At 36.1% G+C, this 25,573-nt stretch overlaps 1 protein-coding gene across 1 annotated transcript in view; it reads left to right on the top strand.

Annotated features, from left to right (window-relative positions):
* The window catches only part of LOC150079392 (integrin alpha-PS2-like), a 514,720-nt gene that overhangs the window by 269,234 nt on the left and 219,913 nt on the right, over positions 1 to 25,573 (top strand). The window contains exons 5-7 of the mRNA XM_090382299.1: positions 10,189 to 10,250; positions 17,122 to 17,170; positions 17,517 to 17,600. Of these exons, the coding sequence (XP_090238425.1) occupies positions 10,189 to 10,250; positions 17,122 to 17,170; positions 17,517 to 17,600 (195 nt within the window). The remainder of the gene's footprint in view (positions 1 to 10,188; positions 10,251 to 17,121; positions 17,171 to 17,516; positions 17,601 to 25,573) is intronic.

The following is a 25,573-nucleotide window of genomic DNA, read 5'->3' as shown; positions in this document are numbered from 1 at the left end:
TGGCGTACTGCAAGTAGTTCCTGTATTTATGTCCAGTCTGGGTATTTTGTCACTTGGTTTGTTTGTATGTACTCATCTTCGTCAGTTGTGTTCCTGTGACTGTGTCTGACCAGGTTCCTTGTCACTTTTCTATTTTCTTGATCTTTGTAGGGTCCTGTTGGGTCCTTTGATCCGTTTGTGGCCTCACTTTGGTCGGGGTTGTCTTCTTCCATGCTCATTTTGATTTCTTCTTGCTTTTTGCAGTCTTGTGGGGCGGTCGATTTTCTTCGAGTGTGTAATTAACTTTCATTCGTTGTGGATGGCAATTTCCGTTCTTCTTCGGTCAAAGACTTCTCGTGCAAACTGGCTGAAAGCCGCGTAGTCGTCTTCTGTATCCAAGAGATGGTGTTCTTTGTTTTTTGGTATGTACTGTATTTTAGTTATTAGCATGCTTCTGTGTTCCTCATATCACTCACAGTCGTGCATTATATGATGCCATGTTTCAGGCTCACCGCAGGTGCAAGTTAGCTCCTCCGTTATAACCAGCATGTTTAATTTTGCCTTGAATGGGCTGTAAGATGTAAAATCTTACAAATATGTTATTTTATAGAAAAGTGAGATTAGTTTAAAGTAAAACTTATAATAAAGCAATATGGGGGAGGGGAACATTACAAATCAAGAATATTACTAAGATCACTCACTGGCAATGATTAAATTAAACAACGTCTATACAAGGGGAGCGGTAGGCTGAAAAGCTATTAGCAACCTGGGTAAACTCGACTCCCAGCTCACACAGACAAACCAGAACAATAGAAACCAGTAGCAACGGCTATTAGTAGAAGGTGTCAACTCTGGTAAACAATAGCGCGGTGGACCATGTGCTGTCGGGACATTTCTTTAATCGGTGACACCTGGACGAGAGACAGGGGAGTGAAAACGGAACAAATGCTGGGAATTAGGTTTAAGTCTGTCTGGCTGTCGGTGATGGCAAGTTTTATAGATCGTGGGAAATTAGTCTGCTACAGTATAACTATAAGCGGCTGACTTCAAAGGTACAGACAGCCTGAGAAAGTTTACAAATTTCTTAAAATAAGAAATTGGATAGAGCACTAAATAGACAGCGTGAGAAAGATTAAAATTAGCGAATAAGAACAGAGAGAAAGTTGATAAAATGAGTAAGATTGGTTAAACTGAAAACTAGGCCGGCTTTGACATATGTAGGCGGTACAGAAATTGAGATGAACAAAAAAGTGAGTGAACAGGGGGAGACCTAGACAGATCCCCGAGTTGAGTTATGTGGGTGTTTATGGAAATGAGTTAGGAGGGAGACGAAGTAGAGATTCTTGTCGGTGCTTGGAAAAATGAGAGACACAGATCCCCGAGTTGAGTTATGTGAGTGTTTATAGAAATGAGTTAGGAGGGAGAGAAGTTGAGATTCTTGTCGGTGCTTGGGAAAATGAGATAGACAGATCCCCGAGTTGAGTTATGTGGGTGTTTAGGAAAATGAGTTAGTGGGATTCTAAGTTGAGTTTTTGTTGGTGCTAGGGAAAATGAAATTGTCAGCGGACACAGCAGTCGAGATTTTCGTCGAGATAAGTAAAATGAGTTAGTAACATGGACAGTTGAGGGTTCTGATGTGGTAGGAAATATGTGTCAGTTAACAGTTGAGTGTTTGGTCGTGGTGGGAAAAGAGAAGGGTAGTGCCCTGGGAAGTTTTCTTCTTAAAAAAGTTCTTAATAGGTGGAGCGGAAAAACGAGGGTAGCTATGAATTTTTCCTTGTGATAAGTTTTAATAAAGTGGAGTGGAGAAGGAGTTAGTGTGAGATGTCCTATGAGTTTTCCTTGTGATAAGTTTTAATAAAGTGGAGTGGAGAAGGAGTTAGTGTGAGATGTCCTATGAGTTTTCCTTGTGATAAGTTTTAATAAAGTGGAGTGGAGAAGGAGTTAGAGTGAGATGCCCAATGAGTTTTCCTTGTGATAGGTTTTAATAAGGTGGAGAGAAAGGGAGCGAAATCCGCAGAATCAGTAGCTCCAGAGAAAGGAGCGAAAATGCGAAATTAGTAGCTCGATGAGAAGGAAGGAAGCAGCGAATGGATGGTAGCCCGAATAAGGTGGAGAAAGAACGCCAGTCCCATGCAGCCAAGAGTTCCTAAAAAAATTATCTGTAGCAAATTCAGGTGAAAGCAGATGAAGGAGATCCTCAGTGAGCCAAAATATGGAAGTTTGAAACCTCTCCGGAAAGGAAAGAAAAAAGATAATAGTAAGTACTGTAAGTTAACAAGGACTGTTAGTGAAATAGTGTAGTGATTAATTAATGAAAAACAGAGATAGCACTAGAAGTAAATTGATAGATAAATTATCTCTTAAGTAATTTATATATATATTTACAGAGATTAATTAATTCAAAAAGGTTATTGTAAAATGCAAGAGAAACGAAGATAAGTAATAGATTAAACTGTTGTTCAAATGATTATAATATGTTAGAAGGATAATAAAGTTTATATGAGACGTTTTGACTATGTTTTAAGGATAAATAATCGAATATAGTGAGAATCTTTGAATGGTCTAAGGATAGATAATTGAATATAGTGTTTGTATTGATGAAGAATTGTTGGTCCAACTGAAAGACTAATAATAAATAGAGACTTTAGGAAAGTTAAGATTGGTCTTCAGTGTATGGTAACAGAATGGCGAGAACACAGAGTATAATGATGAAAATAGCACATTGATTGTTAAAATAAGAATAATTTATGCAAGGTATCCTTGATTTAACTTACATGCATATTACATGTTTTTTTATTCAATTGTATATTTTGTTGTATATACATATGTAAATAAACTTTGTTGTTTATTAATTTGTGAGTTTGTTATTCCTGAACACTCAGCCTTTCCGAAGGGAATTATAATTAATTGAGAAGTTCCCTCGAATCTGGAATTCTCCTGTGAAGCTAAGTCAGATGTGTACGTGGGGGTGTAAGAAATAGAGGTCTATATAGTTATAAGGGAACAGAACAAATAAGGAATATTTAATAAAGCATTATTATTATATATATTCAAAATAAAATTTAAGGAAAAGTGTAAGCACCATATAGATATGTATATATAATAAAGGACCTCTTTTCACCCCCCACAGGGCCATGGCCCGTTAGTAAGTAGGTTGCATTCAACCCGGGTTAAACCACGGGGGGAGGGGAGGGGCTTTTGGATACGTCTTGCCAACCAGTGGTATGAATCTCTTAGTCACTTCGCCTTTGTTTGATGCCGTCCATCTGTCCTGCCACAGCTATAGCAGGTGAGCCACGATTCTATGCTTTTCTGCTTTGCGGTTGTTGTTTGGTTCTAGGGTGTGAGTCCATAGATTGTAGTGGGTGTTTCCTTAGACAGGTGTTTTTTTTTTTTTTTTTTTTTTTCTGACAGTGTGATAACATCCACTTTTCTGTCCTGTAGGCATGATCTTATGATGTATAGATTCGTTAGTAGGCCTACCTCCCGGAGTCCGCCGAGGACGCTCGGCCACCAAAATGAGTCGAATAGCCCGGCAAAGTCGATGGAAAGCACCAGGAAGTATTTCTTGGAACACTGTTTTACTGCTTGGATAAGGTTTTGGAGTACATCTACTGTTTATGAGCCTCGTTTGAAATCATATTAGAAATAGAGGACATGTGTATATGTAAGGGCGGCACCTAGAACGTTTGTTCAGCACCGCCTTGTATCACTGTGAAGAACAGTATCACTACAAATGGGCCAGATGTGTGTGTGTGTGTGACGTAGGTTTGTGTGTGTTCTGTTGTTGTGTCTGGCCGCTTGGCTACCCAGAAGCATCAGTCACCTGGACAGATGATTCTGAGTACTCGTCCACACCACGGGAAGGTGGGCCAGTCCCAGTAAAACACGCACCGTCTCGAAAGAGACTCTGATCCACCTGGTGTTGTCAGCAGGTGGGCCAGGAACCTCTGGGGGACCATTCCAGAGGGAAGATAGGAGGGAAAAAATAAAATAAATAATAATAATAAAAAATATATAAAAAATAAAAAAATAATAAAAAATAAATTAAAATAAAAAAATAATAAATAAAAAATAAAAAAATAATAAAAAATAAATTAAAATAAAAAAATAAATAAAAAATAAATTAAAATAAAATAAAAAAATAAAAATAAATAATAAATAAATAAATAAAAAATAATAAAAAAATAAAAATAAATAATAAATAAATAAATAAAAATAGAATAAAAAAATAAAAATAAATAAATAAATAAATAAATAAATAAAAAAAATAATTAAAAAATAAAAATAAATAATAAATAAATAAATAAAAATAGAATAAAAAAATAAAAATAAATAAATAAATAAATAAATAAATAAAAAAAATAATTAAAAAATAAAAATAAATAATAAATAAATAAATAAAAATAGAATAAAAAAAATAAATAATAAATAAATAAATAAAAATAGAATAAAAAAAATAAATAATAAATAAATAAATAAAAATAGAATAAAAAATAAAAATAGAATAAAAAATAAAAAAAAGCTAGTTGTGCGTGCAGGTAATATATATAATAATAAAGTAATATATTTATATATGAAAAATAAAAATAAAAATTGATAGTATTGCAAATTTAGCAAAAAAAAACCTAACTAAAATAAAAAATGATAATAATAATATTAATAATAAAATAAAATAAAATAATAAAAATAAAAATAAATAAAATAAAATAAAATAATAAAAATAAAAATAAATAAAATAAAATATATAGAAAAAAAATTGAATTTAGCCTTCCCCTTCACAAGTGTGAAATCTAGGCTGTAGATTTGATTAGAAACAGAGGAGTAAAGATTTCAGTGCTGGCGGATTTTACTCATTCCACGAAAACTTCAACGAAAGCACCCCACACAAGTCTTTCAGTAGTTTCCGCGAAATTATTTCTACCTGTACGACAACTTGCCACAAATGAGTTATTTACCAAGTTTCGCATGGTTGTTTGAGCATCTGTTGTGTGCTTTAATCATAGATAGAGGCGCCTCCGTAGCCAGGTGGGCAGGAGCAGCAGTGCGTGGCACACGCTTCTTGATTAGACCGGGGTTCGAACCCGTGACCACCAAATACGGAGGATGCGGAAAGGTCAGGGAATGACCACCGCATATCCTCGGAGCAATATGGCCTTAATTGCTGATGCTCCTAAAAATCAAATAACAAACAAACAAACAATCATAGATAGGACACCATTTTCTGCCCATGGAGTGTCGAGTTCCTTCCCCCCCCCCACACACATACTTTGAGTGGTTTCTACGAAGTACAAGCATGTAGGTCTCTATTTCAAGAGAAAGCTGGTACCACTTTTATGCAAGAAAGTATCTGCCCGTTCGATTATCTTGTAAAAGGTGTGAAGTTATGTGTACAATATACTGTTTATACACTTTTTTTTTTATTACTGTGCGACAAGCTTAAAATAACTATCTGTATAACATATATTCATAACTTAATTCACGGAGGACATGCATTTTAATTTTCCAGCTGGTGCTTTGTTATATAAAGTCTATTACACTGATATCTGACATGAGCTTGCTCAGTAAACACTAAGCACGGTCATTTATTTACTTCTCAAACGAACATTTTTAACAACTTGCGCCCGTTTACACAGTGATCACCTCCTCCTTAGAACTAGTGTTTTAACGACGGAAATCTGACTGCACTTGAAAGCCTTTCCGTGTTGAGTAAATAAAAGTCCATTGCTAGTTACTATTTTTAGTTTTTTTATTTTATAAACGAACTGCGTTTGTATGGCATTCATTAATGCAGCTCGGTCAAGGAATGTCATGACTGACAGCTTATATATATATATATATATATATTGTCACTCATATGATTTGAAAAGTGAATTACGTATTTATTAAGAGGAAATCACTCATGGTTTTCTCAGTTCTGTTGCTTCTAATTACACCATTTATCTTTATTTAATTAGATTTTTTTGTTTGATGTTTTTGGTCTCCATCTTTTAAAATATGAAACCAATATTTGGGGAGTGTAGTTTAAAAGTAATGAATGAATATATTGCTCGTCGTGCAAAGACCTCCATTTTTCTACTGAAGCGGTAACAGGTTCTTGAGTACTCGGTCTCCTGCTCATTAGCAATCTGAAACCGTTCAGTTCGACCCATATTTCCTCACTCTCATGTGGCCGTTTGTCACCATGTTTGGCATGCTTACTGTAACAGTTATAAGTGCCAAGTGGGTCATGACCTTGTTTCCCCCCCCCCCTTTATCCAAATCTAACTTGTGCACCTTGAGAAATCAAAACGATTCATTGCAGTGACAGAAATATAATTTTGCCTGAAATTGATTGTAATATATTTGAAGGTGGAAGACTAAAAATATAACCCAGGGGCTTACTTCTGGTGATGGGCTTGGCACACCCAGGGTCCTGAGCTAGATATCATCATTCTCTTTCTTGGTGATTTCCTTCAACTTCTGACTCTCTCGGGATAATTCAGAATTTTTTTTTTTTTTTGGCTGGTGCAGCATAAGCCTCGGGCTTCCTTGCACCATATGGCTATTAATAATGATAATAATACAGACTAAAAAATAATGCTATGAATTTTTATTTTTGAATTCAATTCTTACTACAGTACTCTATTTTTTATTATTATTATTTTTTTATTTTCCCATAACTGCGGTTGTGAGCACGGACACAATTTTTTGATTTTTTCTGTGGGCAACTCATCTCATCCACCCACAAAAGAGTGACAAAACGACAATACGGTTACGAAGGACTCGTTCTTAGTAAAAATATAAAAACAGTTTCATCATGTGAAAACTGATAAAGGATTAACCAAAATATTGAATTAGTGTTATTTAGCTTTTCGAATCTCAAAACCTAAACACACAGCGGAGTTCTAGTAAACGTTGCCAAATGTGACATCATATATGACGCATGTAACGTCAATTGTCTATTCATAGTACGTGTATGTAAGTAAGGTATCCAGAAATCTGTAAGGAGTAATGAAAATCTAAATTAATTCAAATTTAATCGTGGTGCGGTCTCACAAACTGCTATAGTTTTTTTTTTTTTTTTTTTTTAAACATTTGGTACCAAAAACATTTTGGTACAATAAGAATATATTTTCGCACTATATAAATGACATTGAATAACTTATTTAATTTATTTTTTCCTTTTATAGAAAGTGTTGTATTTGCATATTCTGAAACAAATTATAATACATGTAGTCAAAAAGTTCCCACACTCTTTAAACACAAAAGTTAAACGTCTTGAAATTTACCAATTTTTATCGCAACTTCAACGATTAAATGTAAAGCAATAAATAGAATTATGTGTAATAGGGAAAAAACTACACATTAATTATTATGTACAGTATACTCATAAATATTTTTTTGAGTATACTTTTAGTACTGTGCGGTCAGTGGCGGATTACCCATTAAGGCAATGAGGCACGTGCCTAGGGGCCCCAGTCTTTGGGGGGCCCCCCAAGCCAAGACATTTTCCTATAGTCTTCTAAAATATATTAATGTTTTCAGTAAACATCATAAAGATCTTCATTAATTTAAGCGAAAATTTAAGCAAAAAATTCAAAAGTACAAAATTTCATTTATTTGCCACCTAACTTTTATTTATTTTTTATTCTTTTTTTATTATTATTATTTTTTGGGGGGGCCTCCAAATATAATTTGCCCAGGAGCCCCAACTATCCTTAATCCGCCACTGTGTGCAGTCTGTCAGATTTCAAGTAGAATTTAAGGATGACTGTGCCTATCAAGATGTAATTAAATTAATCTTAATTAAAGAATTCATTAATAAAAATCAGTTTATGCTACTTAGAGAACAAATGTAAGTGTTACTATTGTGCAAAAATTTGCCTTTAGCCAGCGGGTAGTTATTTGCTGGAACAGACATCCATCTCTTGTGGAAGTTGATAGCTTAATAAATTTAAGGCTGATTTGAATAGGCATTTATTTGGAGTGAATGGATGGGTTAAATGAGAGTTTTTTTTTATTTTTTGGCTGATGCTGCATAAGCTTGCTTTCTTGCATGGTATGCCTAAACTAATGCTATACATAAAATCAACTAATTCTACTAAAAATGGGAGGGGGAGGGAAACAACACAATCATAAAATATAAACACGAAACTAATGGTAATTTGTATTTTCAAATGCAAAAATAAGAAAAAAAAAATAATAATTAACATTGATGTTTATGCAATTGCAGCATTCTTATTTTCAGACTACACCACTGCTTAACTTACCATACTGCCAAGTCCGCCATTGCATGGGGGGGGGGTCAAGGACTAGTATCGTATCTGCCCGAAGACTAGCATCGTATGAATTTTTAACGAGGACGGCTTACACGTTTGTAAATCTCGCATGGGGGGGAGAGTAAGTTTTACCACTGGAAACTACCCCAGGGGCTCACATCTTGTAAGTATGGGCTTGGCACACACAGGGTCTTGAGCTCGATATCATCATTCTTCTCTTTCTTGGTGATTCCTTTCTACTTTCTCTCTCTCTCTCTCTCTCTCAGGGTAACCTGGAAATTTTTTTTGGCTGGTGCAGAATAAGCCTCAGACTTTCTTGCACCATATGGCTATTAATAATAATAATAATATTTAAAAAGTGGTTAGGTACCTATAAGAATTAAAAGGCTACTTTTAGCACTAGCTTCAAGATGATGTTTTAGATTGTCTAAAAATAATGGGAGTTGAGGATGACAGCCTCAAACAATTTGTAACTCTCAGTACACACAGCCTTAATCTGAGCCAGCATGTGGGTATTTTTTCATATGCATCTCTTTCCCTTGGGAAAGAGGAAGAAGTCTGCTGGTGCTAGATCGAGGGGAGGGGGTAGGATTGATGATTGATCTGTACAATGCCATGTTTCATCAGAAATGTCTTCACTACAAGTGTGGAATGGACAGAGGCATTTTCGTGCAACAAGAACCAGCTGCCTTTCTCTCAAAATGTAGCCTCACCCTGGAAATGCACTTAGTAATCTTTTAAGCCCCTGTATGTAGAATGCAAATTGATTCTCTCTCCTTCGGGTATGAATTCCTTGTGAATCATGCTTTGTCTGTCTGGCGCCTCTGTAGCCAGGTGGGCAGGAGCAGCAGTGCGTAGCACACGCTTCTTGATTAGACCGGGGTTCGAGCCCGTCACCACCAGATACGGAAAGGTCAGGGAATGACCACCGCATATCCCGGAGCAATATGGCCTTAGTTGCTAATGCTCCCAAAACACCAAATAACAATAACAGCTTTGTCTGTCGAAAAACATGATTAGCCTAGCTTGGACTTCAATATATGAAACTCTTTGGGCCTTGGTGATGATTTTGAAGTCCACTGAAACACCCAACACACTCATCTCCAGTGACCGTACTGTCAAGGAAATTAGTACTGTTTTGACAAGTCTGGGTGAAGTCTTCACATGGTGACACTCTTCATTGCTTCTGCTCGTCGATGAGGCTGTGTGGCACAAATTTTGCACAGATCTTTGTTTTCCCTAAATTTTCACGATGAATTATCTCTTTATTCGTATTCAACTCATCAGCCATCATTCTGAGGATCAAACGATGATCTCTTACCACAATTCTACCAAACGTTTGCAACTTTGTCCTCATTTTGAGAGGTTGACAGACATCTACTTCTTGGATCATTGTGAATATCCTCGTGGCCATCTTTGAACCACTTACAACATTCAAACATACTAGTATGACAATGTTTCATTACCATAAATAGTCTTTAACATTTTGTAACCTTTCTGTTGGAGATTTTACCAGCTTAAAGCAAAATTTGATATTTGTTCTTTGCTCTATTGCAAAATTTCGACATGGACCTTTAATACTACTAACAAAATTGTTGTTGCTTGGAACCTGTCAGTCTACTAGACAATCACTGTACCACCATCCATTGCATGAACTACAACACACCACTTCTGTTTATTTTCAAACTTGTCAAACTTGATCACAAGAGCATCAGTCCGAGAACTTTATTGCCACACCTTGTGTACATGAATTATAATTCCACAAAAACAAGGCACAATATGGCCTAAGTAGCCCTTGCTTTAGAAAACACCACAACAACAATCCACCAAAACAGTTTGTTATGTTCCTTTATCTTATTGGTAAAATCTCATGCTGTTTTATTACTTTATCCCATCTGATTATTTTATACGTTTGGACATCAAGAGTTTTTCATTTAATTTCTAGCTACTTGGGGATTTCATCGACAAGGATCCTGTCAAGCTGGTCTGTCTGCTGCTCTAACTAAAGTAAGTTTTCTGTTAGTTAAGAAACTTTCATAGTACAAATATTATAGAAAAGAATAAACTGTGAAGAATGCAATGCATGATTAATTGCCTGTACTTTTCTGCTGCAACATTAAAATATTTGAATCTGATTGAGTGAAACAAAAGCAAATAGTTGTCTAGAAATATAACAGCCATGAAATATAAAATATGTATCTGAAGGGGCAATATACACAGGAATTATATTTGATTACTTTCAAAAAAAAATCTCAAATTTAATGCAGGTCTTAGTTATTGCTGTATATATTTAATGTAAAATACATACAGCAATAACATAAGACCGTTGCATATATATATTTATAAACTGTTAATATATAGGAGTTTATTTATATGCTGTAAATGATATACAGTAGAAGTGCTTTTAACCAACCTCCATTTAAATGACTTGTCAGATTAACCAATACTCCTTTAATTAAGGGTGTGAAAGTAATTCTGTATTGTTTGTAGCCAATGGCTGATGATTTTAGCATAATTTTCTGTCTTTTGCGCACTGCAGTATGCCATGGCACTGATCCAAGATGCTCATGGCTTTTAGGCTATTATATTACACCCATGTCCACTTGAAACCCAGGGGCTCACATCTGGTGAGTATGGGCTTGGCACACTCAGGGTCCTGAGCTGAATATCATCATTCTTCTCTTTTGGTGATTCCTTTCTACTTCTGACTCTCTCTCAGGATAACTCGGGAATTTTTTTTTCTTTTTGGCTGGTGCAGCATAAACCTCAGGCTTCCTTGCACCTTATGGCTAATAATAATAATTGTATGCTTCAGGAGAGGTCAGTTGTGTGTTTCTCTAAGACATTGACACTATAAATAACATTTATTGTTATTATAATATGTAAATTTAATTGATTATTACATAAATTAATTAAATATGTGTGAGAAAAGAGTTATTATTGTTTCTATGAAACCAAGTTGGATGCTCTGAAAAGATGATAAAGATGAGTCACTAAAAAAAACATTGCTGTTGAATTAGGTGTGAGCAAGATAATTGTAAAAGACTGGAAGAAAAAATCTAATAATTTATAAGCATTTTTCATTCAGTTTGCCTCATAAGGGTTGTTAAGTCCCTGCTCTGCCTTAAAGAAACCAAAATTAAAGATTATAGATAATGCATCATGGCTGTAGTTTATGTAAGAAAGACAATGTGAACTCGAACCAGCAGACCAGTTGAAGAAATGATCTTGGTCCTATATCAAATGATTGATAGTGCAGAAAGTTTTACAGCAGGTGATGGATAGTTTGGAAGCACTTGAAAAAATATTGTGGTGTCCACATGTTTAGTATTAGCAGGGTGAAATTATTTGCTGATCAGTCTACTCCTCAAAAATCTACAGAAAATTGAAGGTCATTTATATGAGTTGGAGAGCAACTCTGTTATTCTCCAACTAAAACAGGTCTAAATGGATAAAACACATCTGTGGACAAAACAGGTCTAAATTATAAGATGTTACCTACAGAAACTATGGCAAAAAAGCAGAGCCTGAGGCACCAGGTTATAAAAAATCCAAAAAGGGAATCTTGGTAGCCTGCTAAATCAATGCAAATTGCTGTTTTTTTCATTGGTAAGTCAGCTAATCCTTGAGCTCTTAAAAATATAACTTGTTCATCTTGGCCAGTTTACTATGAGCGTGGATGAACTCTGCGTTATTCAAAGAATGTTTCTCTTCCACTCCCATGAATTTTTACCTTTTGTCAAGAAACACTTGAAGAAAATCTTACCCGAAAAGGCTATTCTTTTTCTGGATAATGCTCCTCTACTTCTAATCCCAGTTGTGAAAAACTTAAGGAAGGGGATATAAAGGCTTTTTTTTTTTTTTTTTGTTACTGATTGTAACATACTTGATTCACTCTATGGATCAAGGGGTTCCAGAATGTTTAAAGTGATGATACAGGTGAGAGTTTTTGAGTTCAGTTTGGGAAAAAAATAGAAGACACAAATATAGGTCTTATATGATCATTTAAGTTATCAACATCAAACACTTATTTACAGTATAGAACTAGTATGGAATGAAGTTCCAAATTCAACATTTACTAATTCTTGGAGAAAACTTTGGCCCAAAGTTGACAGTGCTAATGAAAGTCCAGAACTACATGAAGATAATGAAGAACATAGTTTATTAACAGATTTCAGGCAAATTGAATATTTCAAAGATTTACAGCAATAAGACACACAGTGATGGATTCATGGTGATTTTTTTTTTTTTTTTTTTTTTGAAAGATGCAGTTAGGGGTGATGCAATAATTGTACAGGCCATAAGAGAAACAGATGGATCTAAATATGTAAAAGAAGGGATTATATTAAATCCAGAGCCAAAAAATATCTTGTGCAGCAGTCAAAAATGCCCTAGATGCAGCTTTACATTATATTAGGATTCAAGTCAAGAAGGCGATGCTTATAAAAAAAAAAAAAATGTGGCTAGTTTGCTGTAAATTATCTCATTTCATCATCTAAACAGATGAAAATTACTAAATTTATGTAAATGAATGTATATGTGTATGCACACATTTTTAACCAAAAATAAAATAATAAAATAATTATTTATATGATTTTATTATTTATATTTTTATTAATTATATTAATAAAATAACATAATAAAATTAAATGTTAATTGTGATTTTAATTATATATTATTATATATATAATTTTTATTATGTAATTATTTAAATGATTATTTTATTAAATGTCTTTTGAACCTCTGAATAAAATAAAAGTTCAGAACTTTTATGACCTCTCCCCAACTGATTTTTTTTGATTAACTGACTAATGGCCAGTTCTGATTTGCACTTTTTTTTTTTTTTAATTGTATGATGTGAGCAATACATGAAGGAACCAGTTTTTTCCTGCTTCCTTCGTGTATTGTGGCCGTGAGGTCCAACTGGAGAGTACGGCACCATCGTAATATCCAAGCCTGAGGCGGGATTTGAACCCACAACCTTTGGGTTGCCAGGCAGGCACTTTACCCACCCGGCTAGCCCGGTTGGCGTGATTTGCACTGGATGAGTGTGTGTACTCTAAGAATAGCAATCTTATTTAGAAATGGATCTTATTCCTTTCTAAGTCAGCAGTCTTATTTCTATCCTGTTCCAGCATGCAGTAAGTATCATTTTGTGTTCTTATTTCAACTTGTAATGTATGTATTCTTTTTCTAATTTTTTTTTTTTTCTTTTTTCCTCAATTGTAGTTTGAACTTAAGTTAATTTAATTTTACTTTGGAAGAAGAAAGCAAAATAGCTTCCTTCTTCTGAGACAGAAATAAATTTTTTCTTCTAAGGCTGCTTAAATACCATCTGCACTTGGGGCTTTGTCAACTTTTAAGCTCAGCAGCTTTTCTATTACATTCTCATCTGTAATATCAATACCAGAAATCTTACATTGCTTAGGTATATTAGCAGAATATCCCCCACCCAGTGAAGGTTGATGTAAAATAGTGATTCAGCTCACTAGCGACCTCTGGATTACCTATTATTGTGCTATTTCCATTGAGCACAGGTCCTGTCTGGATTAATCTTTTTCTAGTATTTATGTAAGAATGAAACTTTTGTTCCATTCTTGGATCTGATGGCTAATTATTTTTTATGCTCAGACTTCGCCTGCCTAATTCCCTCTGTGGTCACTTTACAAATCTTTTAATTAATACATGAATTTGAACTGCTCACTCTGCAATTGTTTCACTCCCTTCTGTTCTGTCAAGCTCACTTATTATTTTGGCATCATCCTTATGTGGTATTTTAGTTGAATGAATGCACTCATGTCTCCAAAGAACCACATAGTTTGAAGTGGTTATAATCACTGTCCTCTACCTGGTGTGAGAAGGACGATGTTTATAACCACTGTGGATGAAGGCCTAGGTTTGAATCCAGTCAATGACACGAGGAACGTTTATGGGCTTTATTCACTCTGTGGCTGAGTTAGTTGTTCTCAGGCAAGAATAGCAAGGTTTTTCCTCCCCAAAACTCTGGGGTTTTTTTTTTTTTTTTGTCCAGAAAAACAGGTAAACCAACCAGAGAACATGCACATTTATGGACATAATACATGTGGAGGAGGTAGTTCATTTGGATAACCCTAATATGATATTTGTACTTTCTTTTGCCTTACATGTTTTGTCCCAGTTGAAGTCCAAGAACCTCCTCAGTCTACAGTAATTTCATTTATTGAAATTAAAACTCTTGCACTTATTCTTGCCTACTAAATCCAATATGTCATTGTCCACTTTAGGACACTATGATCACTTGCTGCTAATGGTTCCTGCGCCATCATATTTGTGATATTCAGATCATTGGTGAAAAATAGTTCAAGCACAATATCCTTTGTGCTTGCCGTGATATTTTCATACAGATAACAATCATCAAGTTTGATTTGGCGGCCCACAATTTTCGGTTAATGAGTGGTCATTTTAAATCTTCCATAATAAGGTACTCAGACTTACTTGTCCAGTTAAGTTGCATGAAGAGACCCTTATGAAACTCACCTGTTATGTTGTCTTTTGCATATCTGTCAACTTTACTACCAACTGGCTTTACACTTTGAACTGCGTGCTAATATCAAGTTTTTCTTTAAACTTGGGAAAAGTGATACAGAAGTTTATGGAGATGATGCCTGAAGAAAACAGCAGTTTATGAGTGGTTTAATCCATTTAAAAACATACAGGAAACACTGGAAGATGAACCTCACAGTGGATGCTCTTTGATGTCATGAAACAATGCAAATGTCACAAAAGTGAAGGAACTCTTGTGAAATGATTGGCAAATAACTTGTTGACATTGCTCATGAAGTTGGACTGTCTGTAGGCTCAGTACACAATCCTGATGCAAGATTTAGGGATGCATCACATGTGTTCTAAGCTTGCTATCAGACAATCAAATGGACTGCAAGTGATTTGTTCAAAAAGTGTATGCAGGATCCAAGCTTCCTAAGAAAAGTATTCACTGGAGATGAGAGTTGGGTGTTTGCCTGTGACCCCTAAGACCAAGGTGGAACTATCCAAATGGCACACAAAAATGTCCCCATGGCCAAAAGAAGAATGTGAGGCAAAGATGACCTCAAAACTGGAAGGATGGCTGGATTCTGTACCATGAAAATGCATTCAGTGACACGTCGATGGCAGTCCTTGGCTGCAAAAATAAATTACAGTCATGCAGCAACCTCCCTACTCCTCTGACCTTGCATAGTCTGACATCTGGCTATTCCCTAAACCGAAAATGGGACTTTGGGGTCGTTTTGTTACAGCAGATGACATCAAAGAAAACACTAAGGCAGTCCTATGTGTGCTAAAAAACATTCTTTTAAAGAATGTTTCAAAGTATGGGAAGGCTGATGGAGCAAGCATGTGTGTGCAGAAGGAAGGTACTTTGAAGGTGACTAGGTTAGCAAGCCCAACTGTTTACTCAGTAAACTTCTATAATAAAATGCTGGAAACTTTTTGAATGTACCTTGTATTAATGATATTGACGAAGGCACATCAAGCTTATTGTCTAAATTTGTAGATGATACAAAGAAGTTGGCAGAATTGTTAATCATAGTGATCAAGCATAGTACTGCAAGAAGATCTATAAAAATTAGGCAGATGGGCTGAGAAGTGTTTTAACATTAATAAATTCCTGGTACTGTATATGAGCAGCAGTAATCCAAGCATAACATGCCATTTGGGGTACTACTGTTCAAGTTGGTGGAGAAAGAAACAGACCTAGGGGTAATTGTACAGTCCAATATGAAGTTCTTTGAGCAGTGCAGACAGGCTACTCATGGGGTTATGTCAATGATATACAGAAATTTTGCCAGCAGGGACATCTCACTGTATAAGGCAATGGTTCGATCATATCTTGAGTGTTACACACAGGTTTGGAAGCTTCATTTTAAGAAAGATGTGGATTTCTTGGAACATGCACAGAGAAGAACAACCAGATTAGTCAAGGACACAAAAGGATATTCTTACTGTAAAAAACTTCAGTGCTTGGGAACTAGGACCCTGTGAGGAGGAGACCCAGTGGCGTAGCTACCATGTAGGCAGGTAAGGCAATTGCCTCCGGGCCCGGGCCCTTTAGGGGCTGTCTTTGGCTGTCTCCTGTTTTTGCAATTTTCATTAATTAAGTAGAGGTCCAAACATGTTCTTTGCCTCCGGTCCCAAAAAAGGGTAGCTATGCTAGTGAGGAGACCTTATTTAAGGCTTTAAAGGGATTGAGTAAGCTAAATGGTGATACATTCTTATTCTTTTGCAGATAACACACACACACACAAGGGAACATAAAGGGGTGGGTACAGGGTACATGGCTGAAATTTTGCTTTCAGCCAGAGAGTAATTGATAGTTGGAACATACTTCCATCTGGTGTTGTGAAAGTGGATAGTTTGAATAAATTTTTTTTTTTTTTTTTTGGCTGATATTGTATGGTGTTGCTTTCTCACCTCACTTGCCACTACTAATGTTAATAATATATTCTTTATATATATTTAATGTAATCATATTGAGAATAAAGGAGTATTATTATTATTACAAATTGAATAAATAAACTGTGATCCCATACAATACCTGCTTTCAATAGTTTTTCATATTACAATTGAATTTTCTGGCAGATGATTACCAGCTTTCCTGAAGTCATGGTTATCCAAGCTTAGTTAAGCTACTGTATTTTTTCTTGTTTACTGGAAAGTTTTCTTAGGCACATTCTGTTCGGAATTGTTGCCTGTATTGGCATCAGAAAAGCCATCTTAGGGTAAAACATCAGCTGCAGTCATTGTTGACCATTCCTAGGAAGGCTGGAAGTTAACTGGTGGAAACTCCTCTTTTACATTTACATTTCTATAGTTAAATTATTAGAAATTATTATTTTTTCAGGATGGAAAAAGATTGTATGTTGGAGCAGTTGGAAGTTGGTACTGGCAAGGTAAGATTATTTGATATGTTTACTATAACAAATGAAGGTGGTTATTTTTCCTATCCTTAAAATGAATTACATGTTTATTTGGATGTGAAGATGGGTGGGGATAGGAAATTAATCAATATAGAACTGATTGAATGATTTTGAGGAAGATTTAAAATAATCATTAGTCTGTTTTTGGTAAACAAGTGGTAAACAAGAGATGTGAAATGTTATAAAGAGAAATGTTATAAATCAATAATAGATAACCAATTTATTAATTTTAATCATATTAAAACTTTGATGAATTTAATGCTGAATTTTTTAAGTCAATCATATGATATTATGTCTTCTTTTCTATTTATAAATGCAGGGCAAGTATTTTCACGGAATCTTCAGTCTAGTGAACAACATAGCACTTCTGAAGCACCAGAATATGATGATGATAGTTATCTTGGTAATGATGCTATACTTAGAATTTATGCAACTTATTAAATAACTTGCATTTTTTATTGCTTAAATCTTGGTTATTTATATTAGTTGAACAAGCTTTAGGAATTAAAAATATAAGAATTTTGTAACATAATTGGTCAAATCGTAGTTTAGCCAATTCTGCATATGCTTGTTTTTACTTGTAATGAATGATAAATGGAACAGACAGAGCATAAATTATATTATTTAAATTTTTGAGGACTGTATAATGTCAGATACCGCTATTTGAAATAGTGATACACCTATAGGGTGTTTCTTTTAATCTGCATAATTATTTTTTTGAATATTTTAAATTAAATTTTTTTATTTAAATTTTTTTTTTTTACGGTATAGTTTAGGGCTAAAGCCTCAGGTTATGTAAACAGTTTGACTAATTTACAAATTAGTGAAATTGCATCATTTCAATAGATAATACATAGCCAACTACTTAATTAGTTATAAAATTGGCATCATGAAGTATATCTCATATTGTGAATACCTTCACAACGAGTTGCCATGATATTGCACTACCTTGAATAAGTAATGCTTCACCATAGGAGAAGACTATTGTTACTTATTATTAGCGGATACCATCACTCCTAAGGCACTGTTTTGGAGCTTGTTGGCTCTTCATCAGTGGGTGGGCAGGTACCCTGGTGTTGCAATGATGACAACCCAGTTGTGAAATATAAATATACAATATGAGAGATGCCGGATGTGTGGAGTAATTTAGATTATGGTATAGTTTAGGGCTAAAGCCTCAGGTTATATAAAGAATTTAACTAATGTACAAGTTATTGCACTAATTGTACATTAATTATTGCACTAACTTGTATATTAGTTATTTTTTAAAATTTTTTATTTTAAATTTAATTTAAATTTTAATTTAGAATATTTGCTGATGCTATTGAAGCATTGTTAGGTTGGTCGGAAAACTGCTAGCTTGTGGGGGGGGGATTCACAGACTAATAGATTAATAGTAGCCGCAGGCAGAGGTGAAAGTGATTCTTGCACTGTTTCTATTGAAATGAGCAGCATCCTGGAAAGTGAGGTGCTGAGGATTTTAAGGACTGCTGGGAGTCAATATGGAACAAGTAAATGCATAAGCTGTGTTAGGGTAACTAAGAGTAAGAATAGGCGCATGTATAGTAGACTGTCATAATAGTAGCACCCCAAATAACGGAACATTCAAGCCAACGGTACATTGAGATCAGATGTTTACATACAGCGTAGATGTCTTACATTGTTAGAAAACAAAACAGCAAGTCACGTGATTACTGTATTTGTTTAAGTTTGCCATTTTGAAAGTGAATTCTGTACTGATATCACTGTTTTACAATTATTTTAAATTAAAAACTCATCACTATGGCTCCTAAAGTTAATAAACCTCATACAGAGAAGAAAAGAACAAAATTTAGTAGGTGGTAGATGACTTTCATCAACCAGTGAAATACCACCACTTTGCTTATTGGAGGCTTGAAGTGGTGAAACCCATGTTTAGTCTCTAGAGCAAAGTTTCCGGCATCCCCCTCCCCCCATACTTCTCCTTCAACCCATGCACGGTACTAAGTACTATAGGTTTTGATACCTTTCATGTTTGGGGTTTTCATAAAAAAAAAGAAAAACAACATTAAAGCTTAGTGACAAACTTGGTATAATAATAAAAAATAGAATGGGTGTAAGTAGGAGTGTATTAATGGCAGACGATAACATTGGATCATCAACATGTTTGTTTTTTATGTGCAGTTAATAAAATTGCATTCTTAATTCTCTCTATTTCTTATTTAGCCTCATTATTTCTGCTTTAAATATATTAAAAATAAAACTGCCGAGATAACAGAAAAATCGAAATAAACGGCATCTTGAATCCCCGAAGGTGCCTTATTCTGAAAGTCTACCATATCTTCCATGTACACCAATGCTAGGAGTATAGTAAATAAATTTGAATTTGAGGTTCTGGTCAAGACATCAAAGGCAGATACTGTTGTGATATCAGAGATGTGGTGTCACGCAGATATAAGCAGTTGGACAGACAACTTGAGTAGTTGAGACACGCTAATTTTCGTAAAATTGGACAAATGCTAATAATTTATTGTAATTTTTTCCTTGTAGAGGATCTGCTGTCTCATTATGGATTTAAAATAAACTCTGTGGGTTTTTTTTGAAAAGGGTAGTGTAGGCTATTTTTGGAAATATTAAAGGAATATTAAATTTTAGGAATATTATATATTTTATTTTAAGACAGAAGAATACTCTTACCGAGGGTTTTCATCAGGAATGGCTGCATCCGGGTGAGGTGTAATTCAGAAGGTGTTGAAATTGCAATTATATGGAAGGAGGACGAAGGAAAAAGCCAGCTTTTGTCCTAAATCCCTGCATGGAGAATAATTGTAGGCATAAAGGGAGATGAGTACAGAAAGGATAGACAGAATAGGAAGGGAGAGGGGTTATGATGCTAGTTAAGAAGCATATAAAATCTAAGGAACTGCATCCAGTTGACATAGATGGACAATGTCTACAATTACTCCCCATGCAAGGATTTAGGACAAAAGCTGGCTTTTTCCTTCGTCCTCCTTCCATATAATTGCAATTTTACCCCAGGGGCTCACATCTGGTGAGTATGGGATTGGCACACCCAGGGTCCTGAGCTGGATATTATCATTCTTCTCTTCTTGGTGATTCCCTTCTACTTTTGACTCTCTCTCTCTCTCTCTCTCTCTCTCTCTCTCTCTCTCTCTCTCACAGAGTAGCTCAGGAATTTTTTTTTTTTTTTTTTTGGCTGGTGCAGTATAAGCTTTAAGCTTCCTTGCACCATATAGTTAATAATAATAATAATTTCAACACCTTCTGAATTACACCTCGCCCAGATGCAGCTGTTCCTGATGAAAACCCCAGGTAAGAGTATTCTTCTGCTTTAAAATAAAATATATAATATTCCTTTAATATTTCCAAAAAGAGCCTACACTACCCTTTTCAAAAAAATCCACAAAGTTTATTTTAAATCCATAATGAGATCGCAGATCCTTTACAAGAAAAAATTACAATAAATTATTAGCATTTGTCCAATTTTACGAAAATTAGCGGGTCTCAACTACTGAAGTTGTCTGTCCAAATGTCTAATAAAGTTTCAAGACTTTAGGACCGCTACATATTTTTTTACTCTGACAGATATAAGCAGTGCATAATTTGAATTTGGGGAGAACAATGTGTACAGAAAGGATAGACAGGCCAGGATAGGAAGGGGGGGGTTATGATGCCAGTTAAGAAGCACATAAAATCTAAGGAAATGTATCCAATTGACATAGATGGACAGTGCAATGTTGAGTCAGTTTGGTGTGACATAAGCACTGGGAAAGCAAAAGTGAGGGTAGGAGTGTGTTATAGGCCAAATGACTCTGATGAATACAACAAACAATTGTGCAGAAAAATAGAGTGGGCCAGTAAATTGGAATGTCTTATAATAGAAGATTTTAGTTTCCCAGGTATTAACTGGAACATGTGGGTTGGTCACACACACTAGCAAGACTTTTGTGGATCCGTTGGATGACTGTTTTCTACAGCAGCATGTTCAAGAGGCAACCAGCAGAAGTATTACTCTTGATCTGATTATCAGCAGTGATTATTCGTGCATTAAGAATTTGCAGAAAAAGAAACCACTAGGTGGCAGTGATCACAGTGTACTGATGTGAGATTTACTTAAAGATGTAACTACCATCAAGGGTAAAGGGATGAGTTTTAGCTTTCATAAAGCTGACTGCAATGGTCTCAGACAATTTTTAAATTCTATACAGTGGGACCAACTCAGGATGTTACCAACAGCAAATTCTAAATCAGAAGCATTCAAGAAAGAAAATCTTGGACTCTACTAAACTTTTCATACCAACTAAGAAATACTGTTCAAGGTCAGGCCTAAATGGATGTCAGATGAACTTTTGAGACTTGTTGCAGAGAAGAAAAATCCATGGAATGCATATAAATTATCAGGCTATGAACAAGCCTATGGTAGATATAAGCTAGTCTGTAATCAAGACACAAAGGGGGTTAGGCAAGTGAAGGCAGATTACGAGAAATCTTTTGTAAAGGATGCAAAGAAAAACAGTAAAGACTTCTTTACTTATATAAAGTCTAAAAGGAAAGGGATGAATCAGGTTGGTCCACTTGATATTGATGGTTCGACTGTTGATTATCCTGCTCAGATAGCTGGCAAACTGAATGAGTATTTTGTATCTATATTCACACAAGAGGAATTCTGTAGGGAAGTGGAGGCCCGAGGCTTTTCAAACTGTAACAGGGAGTTAAATGATTTTGTTATAACTGAGATCAAATTGGAGAAGAAATTGTTGAAGTTAAACATAAGAAAGGCACTTGGGGTGGATGGGATCTATCCAGTTTTATTAAAGGAGGCAGCAAAGGTAGTAAGCAGGCTCCTAGCCATGATTATGATGGCATCCTTGGACTCAGGGGAGGTCCCCACGGACTGGAGATGTGCAAATGTGTCCCCTGTTCACAAAGGGGGATTTGAAAGGTGACACAAGTAATTACAGACCTGTTAGTTTAACTTCTTTTCTGGGGAAAATAATGGAGTCACTAGTTAAAGAAGCACTGCAGGATCATCTAGACAAGACTGCAATTATAGCATTAGCATTAGCATTAGCATTAGTAGAGGCGTTTGATGCAAGAAAGCAAGCTTATGCAGCATCAGCCAAAAAAAAAAAAAAAAAAAAAAAAAAAGTAACATAAATAAATAAAAATAACCACTTCCACTTCACCCCTCTTTTCGTTCGAAATACCTGTCCAGCTGAGCCTTAAACTTATTTAGGCTATCAACTTCCACGACAAGGGATGGAAGTCTGTTCCACCCACCAACCACCCGCTGGCTAAAGGCAAATTTCCGCACATCTATCCTACATCTGTCTTTCCTCAATTTGAATTTATGCCCTCTCAGGTGATTTTTCTGAGCTAGAGGAAGAATCCCATCAGCATTGAGCATGCTCAAACCATTCAAGGCTTTGTACACCTCTATCAGATCACCCCGCTGGTGCCTAGTTTCCAGACACTGTAATTTGCAAAACTTAAGCCTTTCTTCGTAAGAGAACCCCTTTGTCCCATTCACCAATCTAGTTGCCCTTCTCTGTACTCGTTCCAGCAGCTCTACATCCTTCCTGAAATGAGGCCTCCAGGCCTGTATACAGTACTCTAGGTGTGGCCTGACCATTGCCTTATACAAGGGAATAATCACCTCCTTATCCCTGCTAGAAAAATTCCTATATATCATTGACAATACACCATGAGCTACTCTTGCAGCTCGTCTGCACTGCTCAGAGAACTTCATATCTGCCTGCACCACCACCCCCAGGTCCCTTTCATTCTCTACCACTGTCAGTGTAGTACCACAGAGTTGATACGTTGCTCTGGGGTTGCTGTTTCCCATATGTAGTACTTTACATTTGTCAATGTTAAACTTCATTTGCCACCTCGAAGCCCATCTGCTCAACCTTTCCAAATCCTGTTGCAGCAGCATAGTGTCAGTAGTGTCCTTGACAACCCTGCCAACCTTCGTATCGTCTGCAAACTTGGACATTAAGCCTGATATACCATCATCAATATCATTTATAAATACAGAAAACAATAAAGGCCCCAATACTGAACCCTGAGGGACTCCACTAATAACATTAGTCCACGATGAGCAGTGTCCATTGATTACCACTCTCTGTCTTCTCCCCCTCAACCACCCCTTTATCCATAGCAGCAACTTGCCTCCAATGCCACACTGCTCCAATTTGTGCAGCAGTCTTCCATGTGCAACAGTATCAAAAGCCTTTCTAAGATCCAAGTATATAATATCAAAGTTATTCCCTGCATCCAGTTCTTTTGTGACTGCATCATAGTATCCAATCAAATTGGTCAGGCAAGACTTCCCCTTAACAAAACCATGCTGTGTCCTAGCTATAACTGAAGTCTTGTCTAGATGATCCTGCAGTGCTTCTTTCACCAGTGCCTCCATTAATTTTCCGGGAACAGAAGTTAAACTCACAGGTCTATAATTACTTGTGTCAGCCTTTGATCCCCCTTTGTGAATTGGGGTCACATTTGCACATCTCCAGTCAATGGGTACCTCCCCTGAGTCCAAGGAAGCTCTCATAATTATGGCTAAGGGTTTGCTTACCTCCTTTGCTGCCTCCTTTAATATAACTGGATAGATCCCATCCACCCCAGGTGCCTTTCTTGTGTTTATCTTCAACAATTTCTCCTCCACTTTGCTCTCAGTTATTACAAGATTCTCTAGCTTACTGCTAGAGTTGAATACACCTCTGGCATTCCCCTCGCTGAATAACTCCTCATGTGTGAATGTCGATGCAAAATATTCATTTAGTTTGTTAGCTACCCGAGCAGGGTCATCAACAGTTGACCCATCGATCTCAAGTGGACCAATCTGATTCATCCCCTTCCTTCTAGAGTTTACATAAGTACATAGTTTAGACACAGCATGGGTTTGTTAAGGGGAAGTCTTGTCTGAACAATTTGATCAGATACTTTGATGTGGTCACAAAGGAACTAGATACAAAAAATAATTCACATTTAGTTCCATAAAATAGATGCAAAAATTCCATAAACTAGATATCAGGCACCTCCGTAGCCAGGTGGGCAGGAGCAACAGTGCATAGCACACACTTCTGGATTAGGCCGGGGTTCGAGCCTGTCACCACCAAATACGGGGGATGCAGCAAGGTCAGGGAATGACCACCGCATATCCCAGAGCAATATGGCCTAAGTTGCTAATGCTCTTAAAAACCAAATAACAATAAATAAATAACAAACTAGATATCATAAACCGAGCGCTAAGTTTCCCTATTCAGGAGACCCTAGTGTCAAAACGGTTAGAGTTAGTGCTGTGAAAAACAGTGGGTATGTCATTTAGAGTATGGGGAAGCGATCTGTAGAAGAAAAGAAATTAGTTCAAATTTCTGCCACCAGGGGAAAAAGATGCTGCACATATGAAAAAGGTTTCATTTACTTCAAGACACACTGCTTATGCAAATGACATCCTGTTAGATAAAAGCATAAAGACCAATGCCACCGTCAATAACCATTATGGCTCTTACAAAAAAGGAATGTGCTCTTTTTAGTAAAACTGTTCTACCAGAATAATAGTAATGCTAATACAGCACTACATGAATATCGGATTGGACTGATATTCATGTAGTTCTGTAAAGGACCTTTGACGTCGGTGGAGCTTCAAAAACTAATAAAGAAATTTGAAGCGACCGGGGAGTTAGGTGTAATTCCAGGCAGGGAATCCACGTTTCGGAATGGAGGTAGTGAATGAAGTGATGGTTGCAATGGCTTCCAGGTCAGAATGCAAAACACTACCAGTCAGACTTGAACCTCCCTTAGTCTACTGTACGTAAAGTGCATTGAATAATTTTACCCTGTTTCCTGTACAAGATTCATGTAGTGAAAGAACTAGTCCTGTGATCAGCAACAATAAGTAGACTTTTACAATTTCTGGCTCATATGGAACTTGATGATACATGGGCTCGAATGATCTTGTGGTCTGATGAGGCACATTTCACTCTTCATGGGGCTGTAGAAGCCCAAAACTGCCGGATATGAGGAATTTCTCATCCATTTGCTGTGCATGAAAGACCACTACAAAGTCCATACGTTATAGTATGGTGTGGATTCACAGCAGAGTTTATAATTGGACCATTTTTCTTTGAAGAGTCTGCACTTCATGGTAAGGTGCACAATAACTAGTGCATGGTACTGCACTTTTCAAAGAAATCACATTATTCCCACTTTGCAAGAATGGCAATGCTTGAAGACCATAGTGTTCATGCTAGATGGTGCCCCTCCCCATGTTGGTAGACAAGTGAAGGAACTGCTGTGTTCTACATTCGGAAACAAATCCTAGAGACTTTCTGCAGTTCTGGCCAGCCCAATCAGCAGATCTCAATC

Source organism: Mastigoproctus giganteus, chromosome 10, assembly GCF_048544385.1.
Source record: "Mastigoproctus giganteus isolate SK-2022 chromosome 10, ASM4854438v1, whole genome shotgun sequence".
NCBI classification, from domain to species: Eukaryota; Metazoa; Arthropoda; class Arachnida; order Uropygi; family Thelyphonidae; genus Mastigoproctus; species Mastigoproctus giganteus.
Note: the sequence above shows the minus strand (reverse complement) of the source record. Positions and strands in the feature narration are given on the sequence as shown.